General features: G+C 35.0%; 1 protein-coding gene across 1 annotated transcript; it reads right to left on the bottom strand.

The window, feature by feature from the left end:
* Positions 1–494: 494 nt before the first annotated feature.
* LOC140004808 (uncharacterized) lies at positions 495–1118 on the bottom strand. Its single transcript, XM_072044957.1, has one exon. It carries the CDS (start codon positions 1116–1118, stop codon positions 495–497), a length of 624 nt encoding a protein of 207 aa, XP_071901058.1.
* Positions 1119–22613: the final 21495 nt, after the last annotated feature.

Below are 22613 nucleotides of genomic sequence, written 5' to 3'. Positions count from 1 at the left end.
TTAGCACTAATATTCCTTATTCAAAATTAAGGATGAATCGAGATTTCACAACCTCCCCCTCTTAGAAGAATTTCGTCCTCGAAATTCATACCTTCGGTGTCCCTGATCGGCCTAGGAATGGTTCCCTTCGTCCCTGATTTATTTCCTTCCCTCGACTTCTGAGGGCACTAAGCAACTAGGTGTTCATTGCTACCACATCGGAAACATCGTCAATTTTTCTCTTTCTTCCAATAGGTATCTTCCGTATGGTTAGTGGCCCCACAGACATCACATACTCTTATGGTTCCGAACATCGATTTCCCATGTGAGACGCCACTTTGAGGTCCTTTTCCTGCCTGATCTTCCCTTGTTTTACCTTCATTCGGAGTCCGCACTGGTCGTGTACCATCGGCTTCCTTACTCCTCTTACTAGGTGGCTCGTTTCCCGAGCTTTGCCCACTAGTGTAGGTATAGGTGTCAGATGGTATTCTCTTCTTGTCACGGAAAGCTTTCACCTAACTCCTTGCCGTCTCTATTCGCTGTGCCTTTTCCAGAGTCTGGCTGAATGTATCCAACTGGGCAGCCGCCAGTGCCTCTTGTATTTCCACATTTAATCCCTGGACAAACCGACGAATTCTCTTTCGGTCTGTTAGTACTAACTTTGGAGCAAAACGAGAGAGTTTGGTAAATTGTGTCTCATACTCTGCCACACTTAATGGCCCTTGACGCAGGAAGATAAAGTCCTCTTCCCGCCTTTCTTGAACAATCGGTGGCAAATACTTCTCGTTAAACTCACGGGTGAAATTGACCCAAGTCCAGGGGGTCTGCTCTCGTTCCCACTTAGCCTTTATTACATTCCACCATGCTCGGGTTGGTCCCTCAAATTGGAAGACAGCAAAAGATACCTGCCGTTCCTCTGGATATCCGAGCGCAGCGAATATATTTATCATGCGGTCCATCCATCCCTCAGCTAAGTCAGGGCTAGGTTCACCTATGAATTTCGGGGGTGCAAATTTTTGGAACCGTTCTAAGGCACGGTCCACTCCCTCGTGATTGCCCAGATTATTTCTAGGGTTTCCGGCATTATTCCCATGACCCTGACCCTGTTGATCCACCATTTGTGCCAACAAATTTGCCATCCGTTGTATGGCTGTAGCTACTTGGTTATCAACTTGGCGGTTCGCATTTTCATTTTCTACCCTTTCGGGTTCTGGTCTCCGTCCCCTACCTTTTCCTCAACCTCGGCCTCGTCCCCTGCCTCCACCTCGGCCACTGACTTCCATTTGTTTTGAAAATTTTACCATATAAAATACACTAAATGATCAAAATTTTTTGGACATGGATATACAGGTTTACGCCAAAGATATGTACAAATTAGCCAAAATGCAGTTGGTACCAAAACACTGAACACATCGATTTCAAAACAAATCAACAGGACAACAAAGTAATTCAAATCAACGGCCCTAACGCAACTCCTCTGCGGAGCCCACCTAATCCACCAACACCGCCCCGGCGGCCCTAGGGTGCAAACCCAAAAAATAGGTCCAAATAGCTAACATCAACATTAAGTAAGAACCGAGTCGATTCACACTGGGACTGGCCATCTCCAAGTGCAATCAACTCAATCCCCACTTTACATTATGGAAAAATTACAAAAGTCCAATATCAAAATCCTAGCATTCAATATTTACCTTAATAACCAAGTACCCCACAATCCGGCATCCTAAACGTCAAAACCTCGGATGCACTACAAAAATCTGAAACCTAAATTCTGATACCAACTATGATGACCCCACCTCCCCCTAAGGTGAACCAGAGGGCTTAGTGGGTCACTTGCCCAGCTCGTGCCAGGACTCGAAGTCAAAAGCAAATAAAAGGTAAAAGTACCAAAAGAGTACTATTCATATTATATACATCGACAAAAGAGTTCTATTTACATCCCCAAAAGTAACTACCCATACCATTACAACCTTATGATTATAACCAAAACCAAAGAGTAGACCCTAAGAAGGGTTCTTACACGGATCACTATAATAAGGAAAAACATATTAACTATTCGGTTATTACAAACAAAACCCAACTATACTAGTGATGGTGCCAAAATTTCCCCGCGTCGGCCCCTGCTAAGGAAAACAAAAGAAAAAGGGGTAAGCTATAAGCTTAGCGACTAACTAGGGGTAAAAATATAATTTTAACATGTCAATATTTGCACAGTGAGAGCAGAGCAAAAGCAGAAAAGTAACACCACATGGTAAGGATACGGGTGGCTCCCAAGCCAGTTCATTTGTCGAGTTTGATCACTGGTTGACCCTTGAGATCCTGAGCCACACAGCTCGCTTGTCTTAAAGGATCCCACATAGAGAGACCACGAGAGTCAGCTCAAGTCACGAGCAATAAATGCTCTAAAATATTTTTTAAGTAATAAATGCTCAAAAATTGTAGTTCAAGCAATAAATGCTCTAGATCAAGCAATAAATGCTCCCAAGTTGCGTCACAAGCAATGGATGCTCCATAAATGTTTCCCAAGCAATAAATGCTCCATAACAAATCAAAAAATCATATTTCACAGGTATCAATAGCAACTAATGGGGTTTAGATCGAGTGTGATAAAGTACACCCTCGCCTAAGTGCCCATTTCTCATAGTCAACTCAAATTAGTATTGAGATACACAGAAACCCTGATTACTCACCTAAAGGGCAAGTATAACGAGAGAAAGTACGGAAATGAATTCAAGTCGTCAGCTAGTGGGTCCCATCGGCTCCATCTAGCCCGTCATCGCCTGTAGCAGAAAGTTGAACCATATCATCACACAAACAACTAAAGTGCGTAAATTAAGCAAAACGGCAAAATTGGCACATGCATGTGCGGAATCGGCAAACGGAAATGGAAACGGCCGGCAAACGGAAATGGGCATGGTTACTATCCCAAACTATTTTGACCATAGGTTGGGCTAGAAATGTCGGATTAAAGTATATGAGATACCGTTTCGAAGCTAAAAGAAAAAGCTACAACTTTCGTGAAAACGCCTAAATCCGGATCTGAACAAAAATAGGTCGAAAGTATGGAAAATAGTGCCGGAAGTTCACACTTTAGGGTGACGGACAGGGTATGTTTGCCAGACCATAACTCACAGCTCACAAACCCAAATCAAGAAATTCCAAAGGCATTGGAAAACTAAGACATAAGGTTAAAACTTTTATGTTTTGGCCCAGACCTGGATCAACTCAGAACAGAACGAAAAATGAGTGCCAAATTACCTGTCAGAACTGTCCAGTGTTCAAGGCAGTTCTGACTTACGATCTTGTTTTGGCAATAACGGGAGCTACGAAACTCGGATTTGGACGCACTTTATACCGTTTTGAATCTGAAACAAAGCTCTACATTTCTTATGAAGATACCAAGACCCAGTTCCATCGTTATGCATGCGAACTGAGCATGGTCAGAAGCTAATTTACAAAATGTGACCAAACCAGAATTTGAAAGCTAAGTGAGGGTTGTGGCTATAACTCAGCCTATACACCTCCGTTTGACCTGAAATTTTGCAGGAATAACAAAGACTTAAGAAGCTACAACTTTCATGTTTTGAGTAGTCGCCAAATCAGCACGAAGAATAAATAAAAACAGAGCCCAATTTGGATTTGTGGACTGCCCTATTTCCAGTTTTGCCGGTTTTGTGTATTGCAACCGTGTGATCTGTTTCTCTAATTCTTATACAAGTCTTCTAACAAATTTCATACCAAATAATATTACATATATCAGATTCTAAAAGACCTAATAATGGTCCGAAATTTTCTCCGCAAATTATCATAAAATTACCAAATACTAACCACCATTTAGATTCCAATTCCACTAGTTCTTTACTAACTTCGAAACCCTAATCAATCAAACCTTAACTTTCCAAGTTCCAACTAAACCAAATTAATTTCCCTTTTCATTGGGGTTTCATAACCAAAGCTGATTTTTGCTAAAAACCAACATACAAGTACATTTAAGATATCAAGGATTCCATTTACAAGCTCAAAACCAACCAAATCAACTTAATAGCTCATGAGACCATTCTACATAGCTCAACCGAAATTTAAGCAACCAGAAATCAACAACATAAACCATTAAACCACACCATAAACACCATACAAACCATGCAAACTCATATTCTCAACAAAAAAAATCACTTTCATGGCTTCACAACTCAAGCACCCAACTTTACCTTTTAAATAGAGATGATTTACCTTTCAAATAAGCTTTGTGGATGATCAAACCACCCCAATCAAGTTCCAAAGTTGTTGTTCTAGGCTCCAAGCTCAAGATTAATGGTGAAACTTGAAAATTTGTGGAAGAAATCTCCCCCCTCTCTTGCTCTCTCTCTCTCTTTAGTTTTTTATTTGGTTTTGGTCTTGTGTTCTCTTGGATGTTCTAGAATTAATACTTAGTCAAGACCATTAGTAGATATTTTCCACCAACCAATCACATAAAAGATGATTATTCACTTCCTAGTCCTTGCAACTTCCTTTTTGTTTTCTCACACTCTTGCCCACAAATGTTTGGAACTCTTGCACTTAACTCCATAGGATACAACTTATTCTAATCCAAAATACTTTGTCACACTTAATCATTTCACTAATCACCTTATAATCTTAATCACCTATCCTTAATTATTCCTTATTCCACATAAAAGCAACTAAACCACAATCTTTTTACATTAGCTAAATTTAAGGTTTTAAACCCAACTTAGGATTGTTCAATTAGCAAAACACTAGGGAATGTACTAGTGTAAGACTTTTTAGTTTTCTAATCCTACTTAACCTTTATAAAAGAAATTGAATCCGGTATCTACTCATACGAAAACATACATTAGCATGCATAATATTTACTACCACATAAACTTATGATTAATATGTAAACTAGGGTTTTGTGTAAAAATATCAAAGGTGTAAATCCATTAGGGTTTTAATAAAAATCCAAATTAAGGTTTTTCGATTCTAAAAGTAAAATCACATGTAAAGAATTACCATCATCCTTGAAAATTAAATTTTATAGCAAAATTTAGCACTAATATTCCTTATTAAAAATTAAGGATAAATCGGGATTTCACAAACATAGGAAAATCAGCCGGTCAAACTTGGCTGCCAAAGTGCCACGTCACAATCCGGCCAAAATCTGGCCGGATTTCCGGCAGGATTGCTGGCCGGATTCGTGGCAGTGGCGAAATCAAGATTTTTCCAAATCCCTTGCCAATCCGGCCAAGAACTGGTCGGATATGCGGCCGGATTCTCCAAAAACACTGCTAACCAGAAATTTTTCTTTCTTCGTCTTTCGGGGCATCACATACAGAAGATGATTATTACAATGATATAAGTAGTTCAGATAGTGAAGAAGATTGTAATTGTTCAAATAATCCAAAATATATAAATGTAATTACAAACCCAAAATACATAAATGTAATTACAAAAAAGGAAGATAAAGAATTTTTATTGAATATAATAGAAAAAATTGATGATCCTTTAGCTAAAAAAGAATATTTAGAAAGATTAAAGAGTTTAATCACACAAGAAGATAAGATGCCAAAAATAATTGAACCATTTAGTATTTCAAAATTAATAGATAAATATCCTAATATAAATAGTATGAAAAAAGAAACTATTAAAGATCTTCAAACAAAAATTAATAATTTAAAGACTCAAGTGAAACAACTACAACAAGAGATTATAGAATTAAAAACTAAAGATTTAGAAATAGAAGCCAAAATGACATTAATAGAAAATAAAAAAAGATCAACTTTCTACTTCAAAAACATTAACTACAGAAGAAATAATTATTCCAGAAAAACCAGTAAATGAACAACAATATCTAAATATAATAGAAAAAATGACATTTCAAAAGTGGTATGCTTTAGTCACAATAATAGTAAAAGATTTTAAAGAAACATGTGTAGCTTTATTGGATAGTGGAACAGATTCAAAGCGACAGCCCCACTTTCCCCTAGGGCGTATCCTAAGGGTTAGCGAACTGCCTGCTCAACTCTCGCTAGGACTACTAAGCCGAACACGCACAAGTTAAAACGTTCCAAAAGATATTACAGTGCTCAAGTGTCTCGAAGACTGCGAATACGAAAACGAAAAAAAAAATGAAATCGAACGTGAACAATAACTGCCATGTCGCAATCCGGCAAGTTTCTGGCCGGATATCCGGCTAGATTCCTGGTCGGATTGGAGGTAGTAGCCAACTCCAAAATTTTTCGAATTCCCCTGCCTATCTGGCCGGATTCAGTGAACAGTTCCCGCCCAGAAAATTTCATCTTTCTTTGCTCAAATTTCTCACGCATCCGAAACCCAACCAAGACATATAAACTTTATCTAATCATTAGAGAATGTACAGTACCAAGTACATATGTCACATAAACATGAGGAAACATTTTAAAATATACATATTAGTAAGTTTACAAATCAAAAGGAAACATTTTATTAAGATACATTTAGGGTTTCCAAATTGTTGAGGAGCTATACCAAAAGAACAAAAGAATTTCTAACTAGCTCAACTCATTCTTCAAAACATCGAAGTTCCAAAAGATTGTTCCCTATAAGGAAAACAAGAATAACGGGACAAGGTGAGTTAGAAGCTCAATGAGGTACCAAAGGTATAAACAGTAGAAATCATGAGGAATCACTTGTAAGGCACATATACACATCAAATAATAGAAATGAATGAACACCACAAATTAAAGGATACAGGTGGCTCTCAGGAGCCGAATCCCCGTTGCAATACTTGATTCAAATTCGTTGACCCTCCATCAACATTTAATGAAACACACATGTCCGTAGACCCCGCTTACGCCAAAATCCTGATCACCAAACATACCTCTGATCGGGCTCGAACGCCAAACAGGAACAGGAATGGTAATACTCAAGTATACCGGAAATCTAGAGTCTCTAATACCCAAAGATTTCCCAAGAACAGGCACCCATGGATTGTCAATTTTCCTCAACCAAGCCCTTGCTGACTTGATTCGATTGACTCCCCATGAGATTGAGCTCAAATTTAACAAGAATGTCGTTGGATACACTTCCAAACGACATCATATCAGGCACAGGTAACAGATTCAAGTATATACAGGAAACAAGTCACACAGGCCAGAGAACGAATGCGATAAAGTACACACTCGTCTCGTACAAAATAAACAGTTAGTAATGACATTCAAATAGCAATTTGCAAATACAGATAACCAGTTTAGCAATAATTCAGGGGAGCGGTATACTCACCAGTTCAAGTATAGATACTTCAAAAGTTTTCACCCCAAAGTGGCTTTAATCGCCAAGAAACCCTAAAAGAACCAAAGAAAAACAATTGAAGTTTCCACATCCAAAACCGAGTAAACAGAGTGCACAAGTGAAGCTCAACCACTAGTCGTATGTCTATACAAATGACTACAATTACAAGAGATAAAGGTGTGGTTTCAGAGTAAAACGATAGCGGTTAGTTCTACACATGAACAACCCCCAAAACCCTACATTTCTAACAAAATTTAACTCACACTTGAAAGAACCAAATGACTTAACAATTGGATAGCACCTCCCCTTAATTTCTCTATTTTCCAGCCCACAATCACGCCAATGTCATCTCAATTCAACCACAAACAAATCATAGAGTATAAAACACACCTTTCGGCACAATAAGCACAACTGAAACTACACTTATCGGATTGAAACGAATCTTATGGCGTTTCGAAGCCAAGACATATACCTACATTTCTTATGAAAGACCTCCAAAGCCAAATTATGCATTTTCATGGTCAAAAATTGAAATCTCAGTAAGGACAGAAAACTGTCCGTGAAACAAGGCTTGTGGCAATCAAGGGTATTTCTGTCATTTTATAGGCTACAGTGCTCTGATTGAGCTGAAATTTTACCAGTAGCTAGCTAACTCAATTACCAACAACTTTCATGTTTGGGGCAACGGCTGATTGAGCCTTCCTCAAGGACGAACGTATAGTGAAAAACAGGGTAGATTTGAAACCCTAAAACTGAAATTTCCGCACAAATTCTGAAATTTTCCGCAAACAACTACAACTAACACACAAAAGTTCCATTTCACACCATATCAAACTATCATTCCATGGCCAACCCATAATAATCATATAAAATCAGTAAATTCACTAATAAATCAGAAATTTATCAAACTATACTTAAAATCATGAAATCTTCCACAAAGTAGCATCTATAACAACTATAAGCCACTAATTACCAATTAATAGAAGTAAAGAGGAAGTTCTTGGCAAAATACCTTAAAACCCAAAGAAAAATGATAGCTTAGTGCTTCCCTTTTCAAAACAACTCCACCAACCTCCTTAATCCTTCCTAGCAAGAAGTTTCTATGGAGTAATTTGAGATACTAATGGTTGGAACTCAAGATTTGGGTGGGCTTGGATTTGAAGAAATAAGATGAAGCTTTCCTCTCTTTTCCTCTCCTCAATGGCCGGCCAAGATGGAGCAAATGAAGATGATTTTTGGGTCAAATTTGATATTTAGTAAAGTTGGGGAATAGTGGTCAAAGTCCAACATCCATTCATGTTGCGACACCTAGCACCCTTTTAAGTTCAAACCTATCTTCTTGTCTCTTTATGATTAATCTATCTAACTAACTTCTAATTGTCTCCTAGCACCATGTAAAATAATATCTCTTCATACAAAACTTCAATTAATCGCCAAAATTTTATCGCACTTAGCGCACTAGCGGGTCCCACGTCTTTAATACACTTCCAAATTGAACGTACACTAACTTATACTAGAAAATGATTTAAAAACTGTATTTACTTATAAAATATATAGAAAATGTAATATTTTAAAGGAAAGTAATAAAAGTGTAGGCAAAGAAATAAAATAATGCTTGTAAAATGTGAAAATTTTTAGGTTCTCACATTCAAGCTGTATAAAAGAAGAAATAATTCCCACAAAATACTGTGAAAGAACAAATGAAACATTAATAGCAGCAAATGGAGAAAATTTACAAGTAAAATATAAATTTACAAAAGAATCAATATGTAATAACAATTATTGTCTTAGACATAATTTTTTAATTGTAAACAATATAAGTAATGATATAATATTAGGAACACCCTTTTTAATTCAAATATATCCATTTTCAGTAGGATATGAAGGAGTCTCTACTAATATTATGGGAAAAACTATTACTTTTAAAATTTTAACACCAATTAGACAAAAGGGAATTACAAATATTACAATCATCCTCTATTTATAAAACAATAAATACTATTACTAGAATTAAACAACATATAAATTACATAAAGGAAGAAAAATTTTATTTAAAAATTGAAGAACAATTAAAAGAAATAAAAATGCAAAAAAGAATTTTAGAATTAGAAGATTTAATTAAAAAAGAAGTTTGTGCAGACATTCTGAATGCCTTTTGGGATAGAAAACAACATATGATAAATTTACCTTATGAAAAGGATTTTAATGAGAAAAATATTCCAACAAAAGCTAGACCTATACAAATGAATACTGAATTACTAGAATTTTGTAAGAAAGAAATAAAAACATTAATGGATAGAGGATTAATAACACCTTCAAAATCACCTTGGAGTTGTGCAGCTTTTTATGTTATGAATCAAGCTGAAAAAGAAAGAGAAATTCTAAGATTAGTTATTAATTATAAACCATTAAATAAAGTTTTACAATGGATTAGATATCCAATTCAAAATAAAAAGGATTTATTAAATATGTTATATAATGTAAAGATATTTTCAAATTTTGATTTAAAATCAGGATATTGGCAAATAATAATAGCTCCTGAAGATAGATATAAGACAACATTCACAATACCTTTTGGCTATTATGAGTGGAAAGTAATGCCATTTGGATTAAAAATAACACCTTCAGAATTTTAAAATATAATGAATGATATATTCAACCCTTATAGTTCATTTAGTATAGTCTATATTGATGATGTGTTAATATTTTCAGAATCTTTAGAACAACATTTTAAACATCTAAATATATTTTTAAAGGTAGTTAAGAAAAATGGATTAGTAATATCAACATCTAAAATGAAATTATTCCAAACTAAAATAAGATTTTTAGGACATGATATAGATAAAGGAACAATAAAGCCAATAAATAGAGCTTTAGAATTTGCAAATAAATTTTCAGATGAAATAAAAGAGAAAAATCAATTGCAAAGATTTTTAGGATGTTTAAATTATATTGCAGATTTCTTTCCTAAATTAAGACAAGAATGTTCCATATTATTTAATAGATTAAAGAAAAATCCTAAACCATGGTCTGAAGAACATACTAAAAAGATTAGATATCTAAAAGAAAAAATGAATCATTACCATGTTTATATCTTTCTCATCCTAAAGCTTTTATGATAGTAGAAACCGATGCATCAGAATTAGAATATGGAGGAATTTTAAACAAAGACAAGATGATTTAAAAGAAGAATTAGTTAGATTTCATTCAGAAACATGGTCTGATCCACAAAAGAAGTATTCTACTATTAAAAAGGAGATTTTATCTATAGTATTATGTATATCAAAATTTCAAGATGATTAGTACAATAAAAAATTTTTACTTAGAATAGATTGTAAATCGGCAAAAGAAGTTTTACAAAAAGATGTTCAAAATATAGTTTCAAAACAAATTTTTACAAGATGGCAAGCAATTTTATCAGTATTTGATTCTGAAATAGAATTTATCAAAGGAGAAAATAATTCTCTTCCTGATTTTTTGACAAGAGAGTTTCTATAGGGAAATGGTGCAAAGTAAGCAATTGCTCAAGACAATTCGAAAAAGATACAATGATAAAAATAATATGAAAAAATATCTTCGTATTATTTTAAGAGATACAATACATTATGTAGTTCAAGGAGAAAAAATTAAAAGAATTGAAGTCTATGATATTCCAAAATATGATGAAGTGAAGATGAGACCTTCAAAAGCTATTATTAGTATTAGAGAACGATGTTTTGCAAAAAGGAGAATGATTGATCTTACAATATTACAAAGAGAATGGGCTAAAAGAGTCCATGGAGACGATGATAAGTTAATAGAAAGATATAATTATGAGATCAGAGAGAAAAAACAAAGTTGTATTATTTGCAGGATTATGGATTCAAAAGCAGGAAGTTCTAGACCTAAGATTCCTCAAAATTATGAGATGAGTCTTATTCTTGTAACTCAAAATAGATTTCAATTATTGCAAGATTTTCCAGCATTGACTTATAGTCAAGCTGCTCGTACTCCAACTTCTTCTCAAATAAGACCAATTCAATAAATTCCAAGGATCCCTGAGAAAACCAATGAAAATCCCTATTTCACCAAAGCCTTTACTCAATGCATTACTTTAACTAGATTTCAAGAAGTACCTCTTTATAATACACTCAATTCCTTTACTCAAAGACTTTTCCTTTCAAAATGTTTTTGGCAACCAGATGACCCATCCAAAAATTTAGATTATTATGAATTAATTCTCATAGATACTCAATCTGTGGAAATTTTTCCTATTCCAAATAAAAAGAACCCAGAAATAATCAGCCATTCAAAATGCATTATAAAAAAAGTTTGATCTCCTAATGAATGGATTTCTCTTTATTCAAAAAAATCCTTCTTAGTTAGGTTTATTCCAGATGGATTCACTTATCAAGATTACAAAATGGCATGGTATCATGCTTTTTTATATAGACCTTTCAATCATTCATGGTTCTTCACATTCAAAGAAACTTGCAACAGAGAATTCCCAATTTGATTTAATCATTGGTGGCAACGGTTTGGACCTCAAAAAGAAATTCGACCTCCAAACATTTTAATGGGATTTCAGACTTATTTCAAAAAGCAAGAGGGGAAGAGTATACAAGGCCAATTTTATTCCACATGGAGTTCAAAGTTCCATGGATTTTTTGCTGGAGTTTCAAAATCCATCAAGAACTAGAAAAATCACTTCCATTGTCACTAGTTAGAGAATTCAAAATCAAATGGTGGATAGGATTCAATCAAGAATTCTATAATCAAAAGAATGTTCTGAGATTTTTAGAAACAGGAGAAAAGCTCAAATGGATAAATCCAAATCAGCAGACTGTAAAAGGAGTTAGTACCCCAACAACTCCATAAAAAAAAAGAAAAAGAAAAATCAAGCAGCTCAGCCTCAGAGACAATTGCAAATGATTTCTTAATGCAGAAGATGATATAGAATCCGAAGATGCTTAAAGAATATTTGAATTATTTGCAGAAGCAAGACAAAAAAGAAGAAGACAAAAAAGATGAATCAGCTGGATCATCGTCAGAATCTACTTTTGATCCTTTCGGTGGTCGTTGTGCTCAAGACCAGGCAGACTTTTGATAAAGTTATCGGCCAAACTTCAAAAGAAAATCTCAAAAGTAACCAATCAAAAGAAGATAAGGTGTCGGCAGAAAAAATCAAATGAAATTCAAATGAAAGTGTTGGCAATCAAATGAAGATGAAATTCAAAGGCAAAAAGTTCTATAAATAGCATTCAAAATCCAATGTAAAGGCATCGAGTGTTTTAGCTGTTCTAAAAAACTCTCTGAAAACCTCTTACTTCTAGTTTCTAAACTCTTCTGTTATCATATTTCAATATTTAAAAGATTTGAAGTTTGATTTCATCTGAAAGGTTCTACAATTTAAAGCTTCTCTTTCAAAGGTTACTCTGATTTTCTGAAAGTTCTTTATTATGCTCATTCTTTTTATATTTATTAGTTTTATTATATACCTGGGTTGGTTCTGGTATCAGAGCTAACCATAGTTATTGATATTTTGAATTATTTCCTATATTAAATTTATAATTCATGCATTCATGTTTAAATATCTCATTTAAAATTTTATCTTAATCATTGGTAAGACTTTGAAGTTTTGTAGGTCGGTTGATAAGTCCAGGGTAGGATGTTCCACGCTTAGGCTCGGTTGTTCCTGATAAGATAAAAGATTTTGATTGTACTAATAATAGCTCATTCTTTGCTGTAAATCATGTAAATATCTTAAGAATAGTAAAGGAGTTTTTTGATCTTCTATAAATATTTTAATATTCATAAAATGATATTCTAAAATTTTGAATTATATACATCCTATGGACAAATGCATTTTAAAATATGTTTAACAAAAGACTTTTCTAATGGGAGGATCATCTGCTCTCATGATACACAGGACTATTTTCTTTACAGTACTATTGAATTAAAGGGTGCTATTGTTATATATTTAGCCCCTACATATTCTATTAATTCACAATGATAGGCTCAGGACCACTGTGTCGACAAGTGGAGGTCTTTCAAGAACAACCAATTGCAGAATTCGGAGCTCAAGGTAGCTGGAATGTGCAGAGAGTGCATCAGGTGCTGCCTGTGTTTTGGGTGCGGTAGGTCTTGAGTGCCGTGCCTCTGGTTTCAGGTCAAGCGGACAAAATGGTATGGGCGCCGAGTATCTCGGGTGAGTTTTCTACTGCTTCGGCCTATTAGGTGGTGCAGCAAGGTGATAATAATTCCAGAGTCTTTTCTTGGCTCTGGCATCGGGTCTTACCTGTGAAGATCTCATTTTTTATGGTGCGGCTAGTGCGGGGCAGGTTACCAGTTATGGACATATTGTATAGATTTGGTGTCGCCGGCCCGTCTCGGTGTTTCTGTTGTCGGTCCCCATCTCATGAAACGGTTAATCATATTTTCTGCTCTGGTGAGGTTGCTAGACAGGTCTGGAACTTCTTTGAAGTGTCGGTTGGCGGGGTTGGTGGAGCGCTTACGATAAGGCATAAGTTGCTGAGTTGGTGGCTAAAATCATGTAGAGGCCCCTATATTAGTTTCATTTTTCGCCTTTTGCCCTCACTGATTTGTTGGAATTTATGGAAAGCGAGAAATAAGAGTATTTTTGAGGGGAAGCTGTTGACTGTGAGACACATCTGTGACCGAGTTTTTATTGAGCTTCGAGAGAGATTCAGCATTCAATTCCAGGGAATTAGTCTGCCCTAGTCATCGTGGCCTATTTTCTTTGATGCAGTAGCTGGGTGGAGAAGGGTTGTGCAAGTGGTGCAGGTTAGATAGAGATACCCGGTGCCAGCACTTGTGAAGTTAAACTCGGATGGTTGCTCAAGGGGCAACCCTGGGATGAGTGGAGGGGGAGGCTTGTTTAGGGATAGCGATGGGAGGGCCCTCATGGCATTTTCTTGTTACTTTGGAGAGATGACCAGCTTACAAGCGGAGGTGAAGGTGTTGCTTCATGGGGTACGATTAGGTGTTGCGCGAGGATTGATCAATTTGCATGTGGAGTATGACTCGTTAGTTCTTTTCCAGATGTTGCAGGGGAGAGCCAAGTGGCCGTGGGTGGTGCAAAGGGAGTTACAAGAATTGGCGAGTTATAGTCATCTATTCATCGAGTTATCACACTACTACCGAGAAGCGAATAAGCCAACGGATAGGCTTGCTAAGCGTGGTGCTGATTCTGGGGAATTAGTAGTGTATGACTCTGTCAGTGACCTTCCCCGTATGGTTAGAGGAGATGTTACTTTGGATAGGTGGGGTTGTCCTAGTTTCCGTAGGAGTAGTTATAAAGGGTAACATTGGCTGATTGGGCACGAAGGCTGGGAGGGGCATCCCTCTCTATGTGATTTCAACCCCCTTTAATAATTAAAGCTTTTTCTTTCTGAAAAAGAAACAAAAAAAATATATGGTATTATATCTATAAGAATATATGATAGTTACCATATAATAAGTTTATAATATATTTTACATATATGATATAATGTTGTTTCTAGATCCATTATAAAATAGATTTCACTCAAAGATACCATATGTGCAAAAAGACTAAAATGGAGCATATATGCTGTAAAATGCTCTAGAAAATGATATTCTCAGGATATTATTCCTATTGTAATTAGAGAAAAAGAAAATATCTTTGTATTATATAACCTATTTAATAAATCCTTTTTATTCGGAATTGGATATCTAATCTATTGTAAAACTTTATTTAATGGTTTATAATTAATAACTAATCTTGGAATTCCTCTTTCTTTTTCAGCTTGATTCATAACATAAAAAGCTGCACAACTCCAAGGTGATTTTGAAGGTGTTATTAATCCTCTATCCATTAATGTTTTTATTTCTTTCTTACAAAATTCTAGTAATTCAGTATTCATTTGTATAGGTCTAGTTTTTGTTGGAATATTTTTCTCATTTATATAATTCTTTCTAATCCCCTAATGCTTTCACTAGTTATCAGTCTTAATGATATCGCTTCTGATGTAACACTAATTGGTTCTTTTCTACTTGATCTAAATAATCATGTTCATGTGACGCCCCGAAAAAAAAAAGAGTTTGAGAACCCGTAAAAACCCTAATCTTTTCCGAGGGTTTTATTTCCTTTAATAGCATGTTTTCTGCATTTCCTGGCTTAGGAAATTTTCCTGAGGAATTTTTATGAGTAATTATAGTTTTTAGATGATTTTTCTAGCCTTGGAGAGTTTTTGGAAAATTAAGAGTGTATAATGGACGTGGGACCCACTAGTGCGAAAAGTTCGGAAAAATTCGGCCAATAAGGTTAAGTTTCGGATACTGTGTAAAATTTATCGGGTGTTAAGAGATAAGTAGAGAGTGAGATTTGATTGATGTGAGAGGAAAGAGAAAGATAAGATTGCATTTATGAAGGTGACAAGTGTCACCACTACATTGGTTTTAACTTAAGAGTTACTATTCACCTTTTTGACTTTTGACCCAATTAAGTAAATATCTCAAAAATTCACAAAAATTACCATTTTCTTACCTTGTGTTGGCTGGCTCTCTCTCTTGCAAGAAGGAAGGAAGTTCTTCAACATTTCAAGCTTCCAAGTGGCTCAAATCAACCAAACCAAGGGTTTGAATTAGTTTTTACTCCATACAATCTTTCCTTTTAGTGATAGTGAGTGCTTTAGTGAAGTTTTTTGGAAGAGCTAAGGTGTCCAACATCTTCCCCTCTCTTGTTTACTTGGTAAGTGAAGCTTAAACTTCCACCTACACCTATTGATGCTTAAGATATGATTAGTAGTGATTAAAGTGCTGAAATTTCTGGTTTTATCTTGGTTTGAAGTGATTTGGTGAAGTTTTGATTTTATTGATGATTTTTCTGGTTTAATTGGATTATGGTGTTGTGGTTGTTTATGATGATTGATAATGAGGGGTTATGACTCTAGTGGATGGAAATGGTTGATATTTGCAACCAATTTTGGATTTGGAATAAATTTTGGAAAGTTAGGGTTCATGAAGCTACATTCTGCCCGAATTTATTGCACCATGTTAGAGGCCGAATTGGCCTTGTCTTAAAACATTAAAGTTGTAGGTATTGATGAGTTTGAAGTGGCTGCAAAATTTCAGGTCATTTGGATTAGTGTAGAGTGAGATATGCCGATTTTACTGTGGCTGTTCTGGGTTGATCAGAATGCGAAAACTGCACTTGTAATTGGCCATTTTGACTGGAATTGCTTTGGATTTGGATGTTGGTGTCTTCTGATGAAATGTATCTGGATGTCTTAGCTAACATATGCCTTTGGAATTTCGGCATTTGGACCTGTATAGACTGAGTTGTGTTCATTACAGTATTGTGTGATTTGTGAACCTGTTTTAGTGGTTCTGGTTTGGTATTTTTGACATATTTGACCTAGTTGTGCTAGGAACTGGACTGAGTGACCTTCTACATTGTTGTAGCCCTGGTTCTTAGCTTCGAAACGGTGGGTCTTACACCTCCATCCGATAATCATAGTGAAATTGACACCATTACCGCAAAATGACGTCAAAACTGTTTTTCTGGTTTTGAGCTTAACCTTCATTTCCGGACTTTTTCCCTAGCTTGACTTGTCTTTGTACTTCTTGGAGCTTGCTGAATGGATATTAGATGAACTTATTTGTGTGACTTTGGGACTGGCTGAAGAAATAATGAAGCCATGATGGCTGGAAAAGTTAGCAAATGTAGGGGAAGTGCTGTCCGAACTTTTAAAGGACTTGTTTGCATTGAACTTGTGATCTAAGACTTGGATTTGAGCAAGGCAATGATACAAGATGGATGGTTTCTGAGCCGTGGAGGTGAGTGACCTCAAACTACTTCTAAAGTTATTTATGAATCGTTTCTTACATTATTTACTTTTGAACTGTTTCCAAAGTTACTTTTGAAATGTTTTCTTGCATATCATGTGTGCTGGCATTTGAGTGTGCCATGTTTGCTATATTTCTTGACTTCATGACTTGTATTTTGGTTGATAACGTGTTAAGCGCTTATAATGATTTCCAAAACGAGTTTTCAAGGCGAGTGTGTACTTTATCGCACTCGACCTCGATAAATGTGAAATTTTCAATTGAAATGTTACTTGCGCATGAATGTAAGCCTCTTGGGCTGAACTGGCCATTGCCCCTTGTTACCGGTCGTCTTGAGCCAGAAGCGGACTCGGTCAGGCGATTAGGAACTTGGGTGAACATTTGGTATACTCGAGTATTACCTATGTAGGTTGGTGGAGCCTGGCCAAAAGCCAGGGACCGGGTGAATGAAATGAAATGAATGACCAAATGAGCGAGGAAATGTCAGGAGAATGAATGTATCCTTTCATGAATGTTACTATCGCTTTCCATTGTAAATGTTTCTTGAATTATTGATAATCCATATTTACTGTTTTGCAAATGATGTAGTTGTTTCCGGATTTATCATTTAATTTATGACATCATTGCTATATGACATCATTGAAATGAACTATTGTGAAACCGATTTAATTAATGATTTTCTGGTTACTCGCTGAGCTTCTAGCTCACCCCAAAAATGTTTTATTTCCCCCCCCACAGGGCTCAAGGCGAGGAAAAGCTTGGAGTGCTTATTCACGTGACTGGATGGCTTATATCGTGTACAGTTTAAGTTTGGACCTATTTTATGTACGAGTTGGTCTTGTATAAATATTTGAAATTGATATGGATGTAAGTATACGTTCCACGATTGGAATCAGTTTCCGCTGCATTTGTAATATGTAACCATTGGAGAATTTGATGTAATTTTGAGATTTATATTGTAATTGGGTTGAGGACTGTAGTGAGCGACTGAGTCCCGGCGAGAGCTGGGCAGGCGGCCCGCCGAACCCTCTGGTTCGCCTTAGGGGGAGGTGGGGCCGTTACAGTTCAAGATTGTAATATACCTACATTATACAATCTTCTTGGATTTAACAGATTTATTTCATTATTTCTATATATTTCTAGATCTCTATTTATATATATATTTCTTCTTCAAGGTGTATAGTATTATTGTTTCTTCTACTAATTAATCTATCTAGAATATTGGTTCCAACTTCAGTATTTTCTATCAAAGTTATACTTGGTTCTGAAAAAGAATGTCTTCTCATCCTATCCAAACTTATTAGAAGTTTTACTGGTTTTTCTTTCTACAGGTATTTCACTAACTTTTTTCTGTAACTTTGTCTAATTTTGATTCAAATTTAAATTTTGCTTTTTGCTTACTTCTTTCTAAATCGTTAATTCTTGTTTCTAAATATTCCAGTTTCTCTAAAATTCTTATTAATATGGCTATTTGTAAATTATTTTGTTTAGGATACACCATCTCTGAATTAGAGGGTCCTACGTAATTAGTTAAACCTAAAGGTTCTTGATGATAATATTTTAATTCTTCAAGTACAACAAGATACTCTTTGTTTGTGCTAAAATGAGGAGGTATTTTACTCATAAATTATCCTAATACTATTTTTTCTATTTTTTTTCTAATAATTGCTTTACTTGAGTTATATTTCCAATATGTTTTAAAATTTTTAATTCTTTAATTATAATATTGTTCTGTTCATTTATATAACCTTGATGTTTAACTATTTGATCTAATGATTCTTTTTTAGATGTTTCTAATAAAGAGTCTAATATTCCAATGTGATTATTTTTATAATTTTCTAAGGATTCCCCTAAAGATATTACTAAATCTATAAGACTATTATATTGTTTGTCTTCAAGACTATGTAAATTATGTTTATAAATAGATTCGAAATAACAAATGTGCTTATGATGTTCTTTTAATATTATATTTCTGTTTTTATTTTTTATTTCTAGATTTAAATATTCAATATTTTTATATTCTATTTTTTATTTCTAGATTTAAATATTCAATATTTTTATATTCTATTTTTTATTTCTAGATTTAAATATTCTATATTTTTATAATCTATACTATGAGGATCTTACAAATATAATATTAAAAGAAATCAAACTTGTTTTGATACCATTATACTCTATGTTGTAAAGAAGTACAAAATAGAATAATGGTATCAGAAATGGCTCTGATAACATTTTGTCTAATAATGTTACCATTCTTCTTGAAGATTTAAAAAGAAATAATGTTGTTTTTATTACATTTGTAAAATCATCATTTGGTACAGAATATTCACCATTTGTATTATTTCTGATCTCATGATAGGGTATTCTAGTAAAAAATGATCAATACTGCTTTCTACCCTTATCCTGTGTATTGTAGGAATTATATCATAGTCTCCCTTTGATACCCCGACTTTTAGGATAATGTTTTTTTTAGTCTCAACAAGGACATTACAGTTTCTTTATTTTATTTTTGTTTTAAGACATTGTTTTGGTTTAAAGACTAGAAACCCTACTTGTACTCAAAACCCTAGTTTTACTTGTGACTAATAAGTTTTTTTTTAAATCCCTCAGATTTTATTCATGAATTATAAAATCCATCATATTTTTGGTTTAATCATTGGTGGCAATGGTTTGGACCTTAAAAAGAAATTCGACCTCCAAATATTTTAATGGGATTTCAGACTTATCTCAAAAAAGCAAGGGGGGAAGAGTATACAAGGCCAATTTTATTCCACATGGAGTTCAAAGTTCCATGGATTTTTTGCTGGAGTTTCAAAATTCATCAAGAACTAGAAAAATCACTTCCAATGTCACTAGTCAGAGAATTCAAGATCAAATGGTAGATACGATTCAATCAAAAATTCTGTGATCAAAAGAATGTTTTGAGATTTTTAGAAATAGGAGAAAAGCTCAAATGGATAAATCCAAATCAGCAGACTGTAAAAGGAGTTAGTACCCCAACAACTCCACAAAAGAAAGAAAAAGAAAAATCAAGCAGCTCAGCCTCAGAGACAATTGCAAATGATTTCTTAATGCAGAAGATGATGCAGAATTCGAAGATGCTTAAAGAATATTTGAATTATTTGCAGAAGCAAGACAAAAAGGATGAATCAACTGGATCATCGTCAGAATCTACTTTTGATCCTTTCAGTGGTCGTTGTGCTCAAGACCCGGCAGACTTTTGCTAAAGTTGTCGGCTAAATTTCAAAAGAAAATCTCAAAAGCAACCAATCAAAAGAAGATAAGGTGTCGGCAGAAAAATCAAATGAAATTCAAATGAAAGTGTCGGCAATCAAATAAAGATGAAATTCGAAAGCAAAAAGTTCTATAAATAGCATTCAAAATCCAATGTAGAGGCATCGAGTGTTTTAGCTGTTCTAAAAAACTCTCTGAAAACCTCTTACTTCTAGTTTCTAAACTCTTCTGTTATCATATTTCAATATTTAAAAGATTTGAAGTTTGATTTCATCTCAAAGGCTCTACAATTTAAAGCTTCTCTTTCAAAGGTTACTCTGATTTTCTGTAAGTTCTTTATTATGCTCATTCTTTTTATATTTATTAGTTTTATTATATACCTGGGTTGGTTCTGGCATCAGAGCCTAACCATAGTTATTGTTATTTTGAATTATTTCCTATATTAAATTTCTAATTCATGCATTCATGTTTAAATATCTCATTTAAAATTTTATCTTAATCATTGGTAAGACTTTGAAGTTTTGTAGGTCGGTTGGTAAGTTCAGAATAGGATGTTCCACGCTTAGACTCAATTGTTCCTGATAAGATAAAAGATTTTGATTGTACTGATAATAGCTCATTCTTTGCTGTAAATCATGTAAATATCTTAAGAATAGTAAAGGAGTTTTTTGATCTTCTATAAATATTTGAATATTTATAAAATGATATTCTAAAATGTTGAATTATATACATCCTATGGATAAATGCATTTTAAAATATGTTTAACAAAAGACTTTTCTAATGAGAGGATCATCTGCTCTCATGATACACAGTACTATTTTCATGAATGAATGAAATGTAATGATATGCTATGGTTGCATACGTCGTTAAAGTGAATCTCTTCGACTTATAAATGTTAATTGGGGGACGCCCAAACTCATAGGCAAACCTTGGACTCGAGCCGACATGGGTTTGGTCGGGAATCTTGGCAAGCCATGAGAATTACATGATAAGATTGATCTATTGGAGAAATCTTGCTTGGCATACTCGTTGAAGTATCGCCTTATAAATGAGGTTCTTGAAATTTAACCCGCCTAAGTTCCTTGGTGAACCTGATCCTGAGGTAACGAAGAATTGGTTGGGAAGGATGACCAACATATTCGCCGCCTTAGACTATACTGAGCAAAGGCAATTGAATTTTGCTACTTTCCAATTTGAGGGAGTGGCTTGGGGGACATGATAAAAGGAAAATGGGAGAGAGTTCAAACCCCTTGGACTTGGGAGAATTTCACAAGAGAGTTTAATGAAAAGTTTCTTCCGTTCTTAATCCAAGAAAAGAGGGAGGATGAATTTTTCAAATTAAAATAAGGGACCCTTAGTGTGGCAGAGTATGAAGGAAAATTTACTAAACTTTTCAAATATGCCCCTGAATTGGTAACCAATGAGCAGAAGAGGATAAGGCGGTTTGTGCAGGGATTTAATGTAGAAATCCATGAGGGTTTGGCTGCAGCCCAAATCTCCACCTTTACTGAGGCTTTAGAGAAAGCGCAACGGGTGGAAAGTGCAAGAATGCAAGTTAAAGACTTTCATAATAGGAAAAGGAACTTTTCTAGTCGTACTTCTGGACAGACTAGTAAGAGTTCACAACCTTCTAAAGTTGGAAGGGGAATGGGAGGAATAAGGACTATTCGATCTTCTAGGGGAGCTTTATCGAGAGGAGGACATCGTGGGCCAGTTCAGGCTATGGGAGCGCCTTCTAGTGGTTCGGTCGTGACCTCTCAAGTCACTTGTGGGTACTGTGGTAAATCCAACCACTCTGAGAATGATTGTTGGAGAAAGTCTGGGAAGTGCTTGGCTTGTGATAGCACCGAGCATCAACTCGCGACTTATCCGAGTAAGCTAAAAGTGGGAGGTAACACCCAAAGACCCGAGAAGTCAATCTCTAAACAGACCAGTGCGGGAGGAAGTCGACCTAAGGTGCCGGCTAGGGTTTATACGCTGGATCATCAGCAGATACCTGATGCAACTGAGGTGGTTGAAGGTACGATTCCTGTCTTCTACCGTTTAGCTAAGATTTCAATTGATCCAGGGGCGACTCATTCTTTTGTAAACCCTAATTTCATGAGTGGGATAGATTTGAAGCCAATTAAGTTACCGTATGATTTGGAGGTTAAAACACCTACTGAAGATCAAAGTTTAATTGTTAACCTGGTGTATAGAGACTGTGAAGTCTATGTTAGGGAGCGAAAATTATTGGCCGACCTGATAGGTTTAGCAATTAAGGGATATGATGTGATTTTAAGAATGGATTGGCTAACTCGTTATAATACCCAATTGAACTGCCGAAC

Source organism: Coffea arabica, chromosome 4c (assembly GCF_036785885.1).
Source record: "Coffea arabica cultivar ET-39 chromosome 4c, Coffea Arabica ET-39 HiFi, whole genome shotgun sequence".
In the NCBI taxonomy this organism is placed as follows: Eukaryota; Viridiplantae; Streptophyta; class Magnoliopsida; order Gentianales; family Rubiaceae; genus Coffea; species Coffea arabica.
The sequence above is the reverse complement of the archived record's forward strand: the minus strand, read 5'-3'. Positions and strand labels throughout refer to the sequence as shown.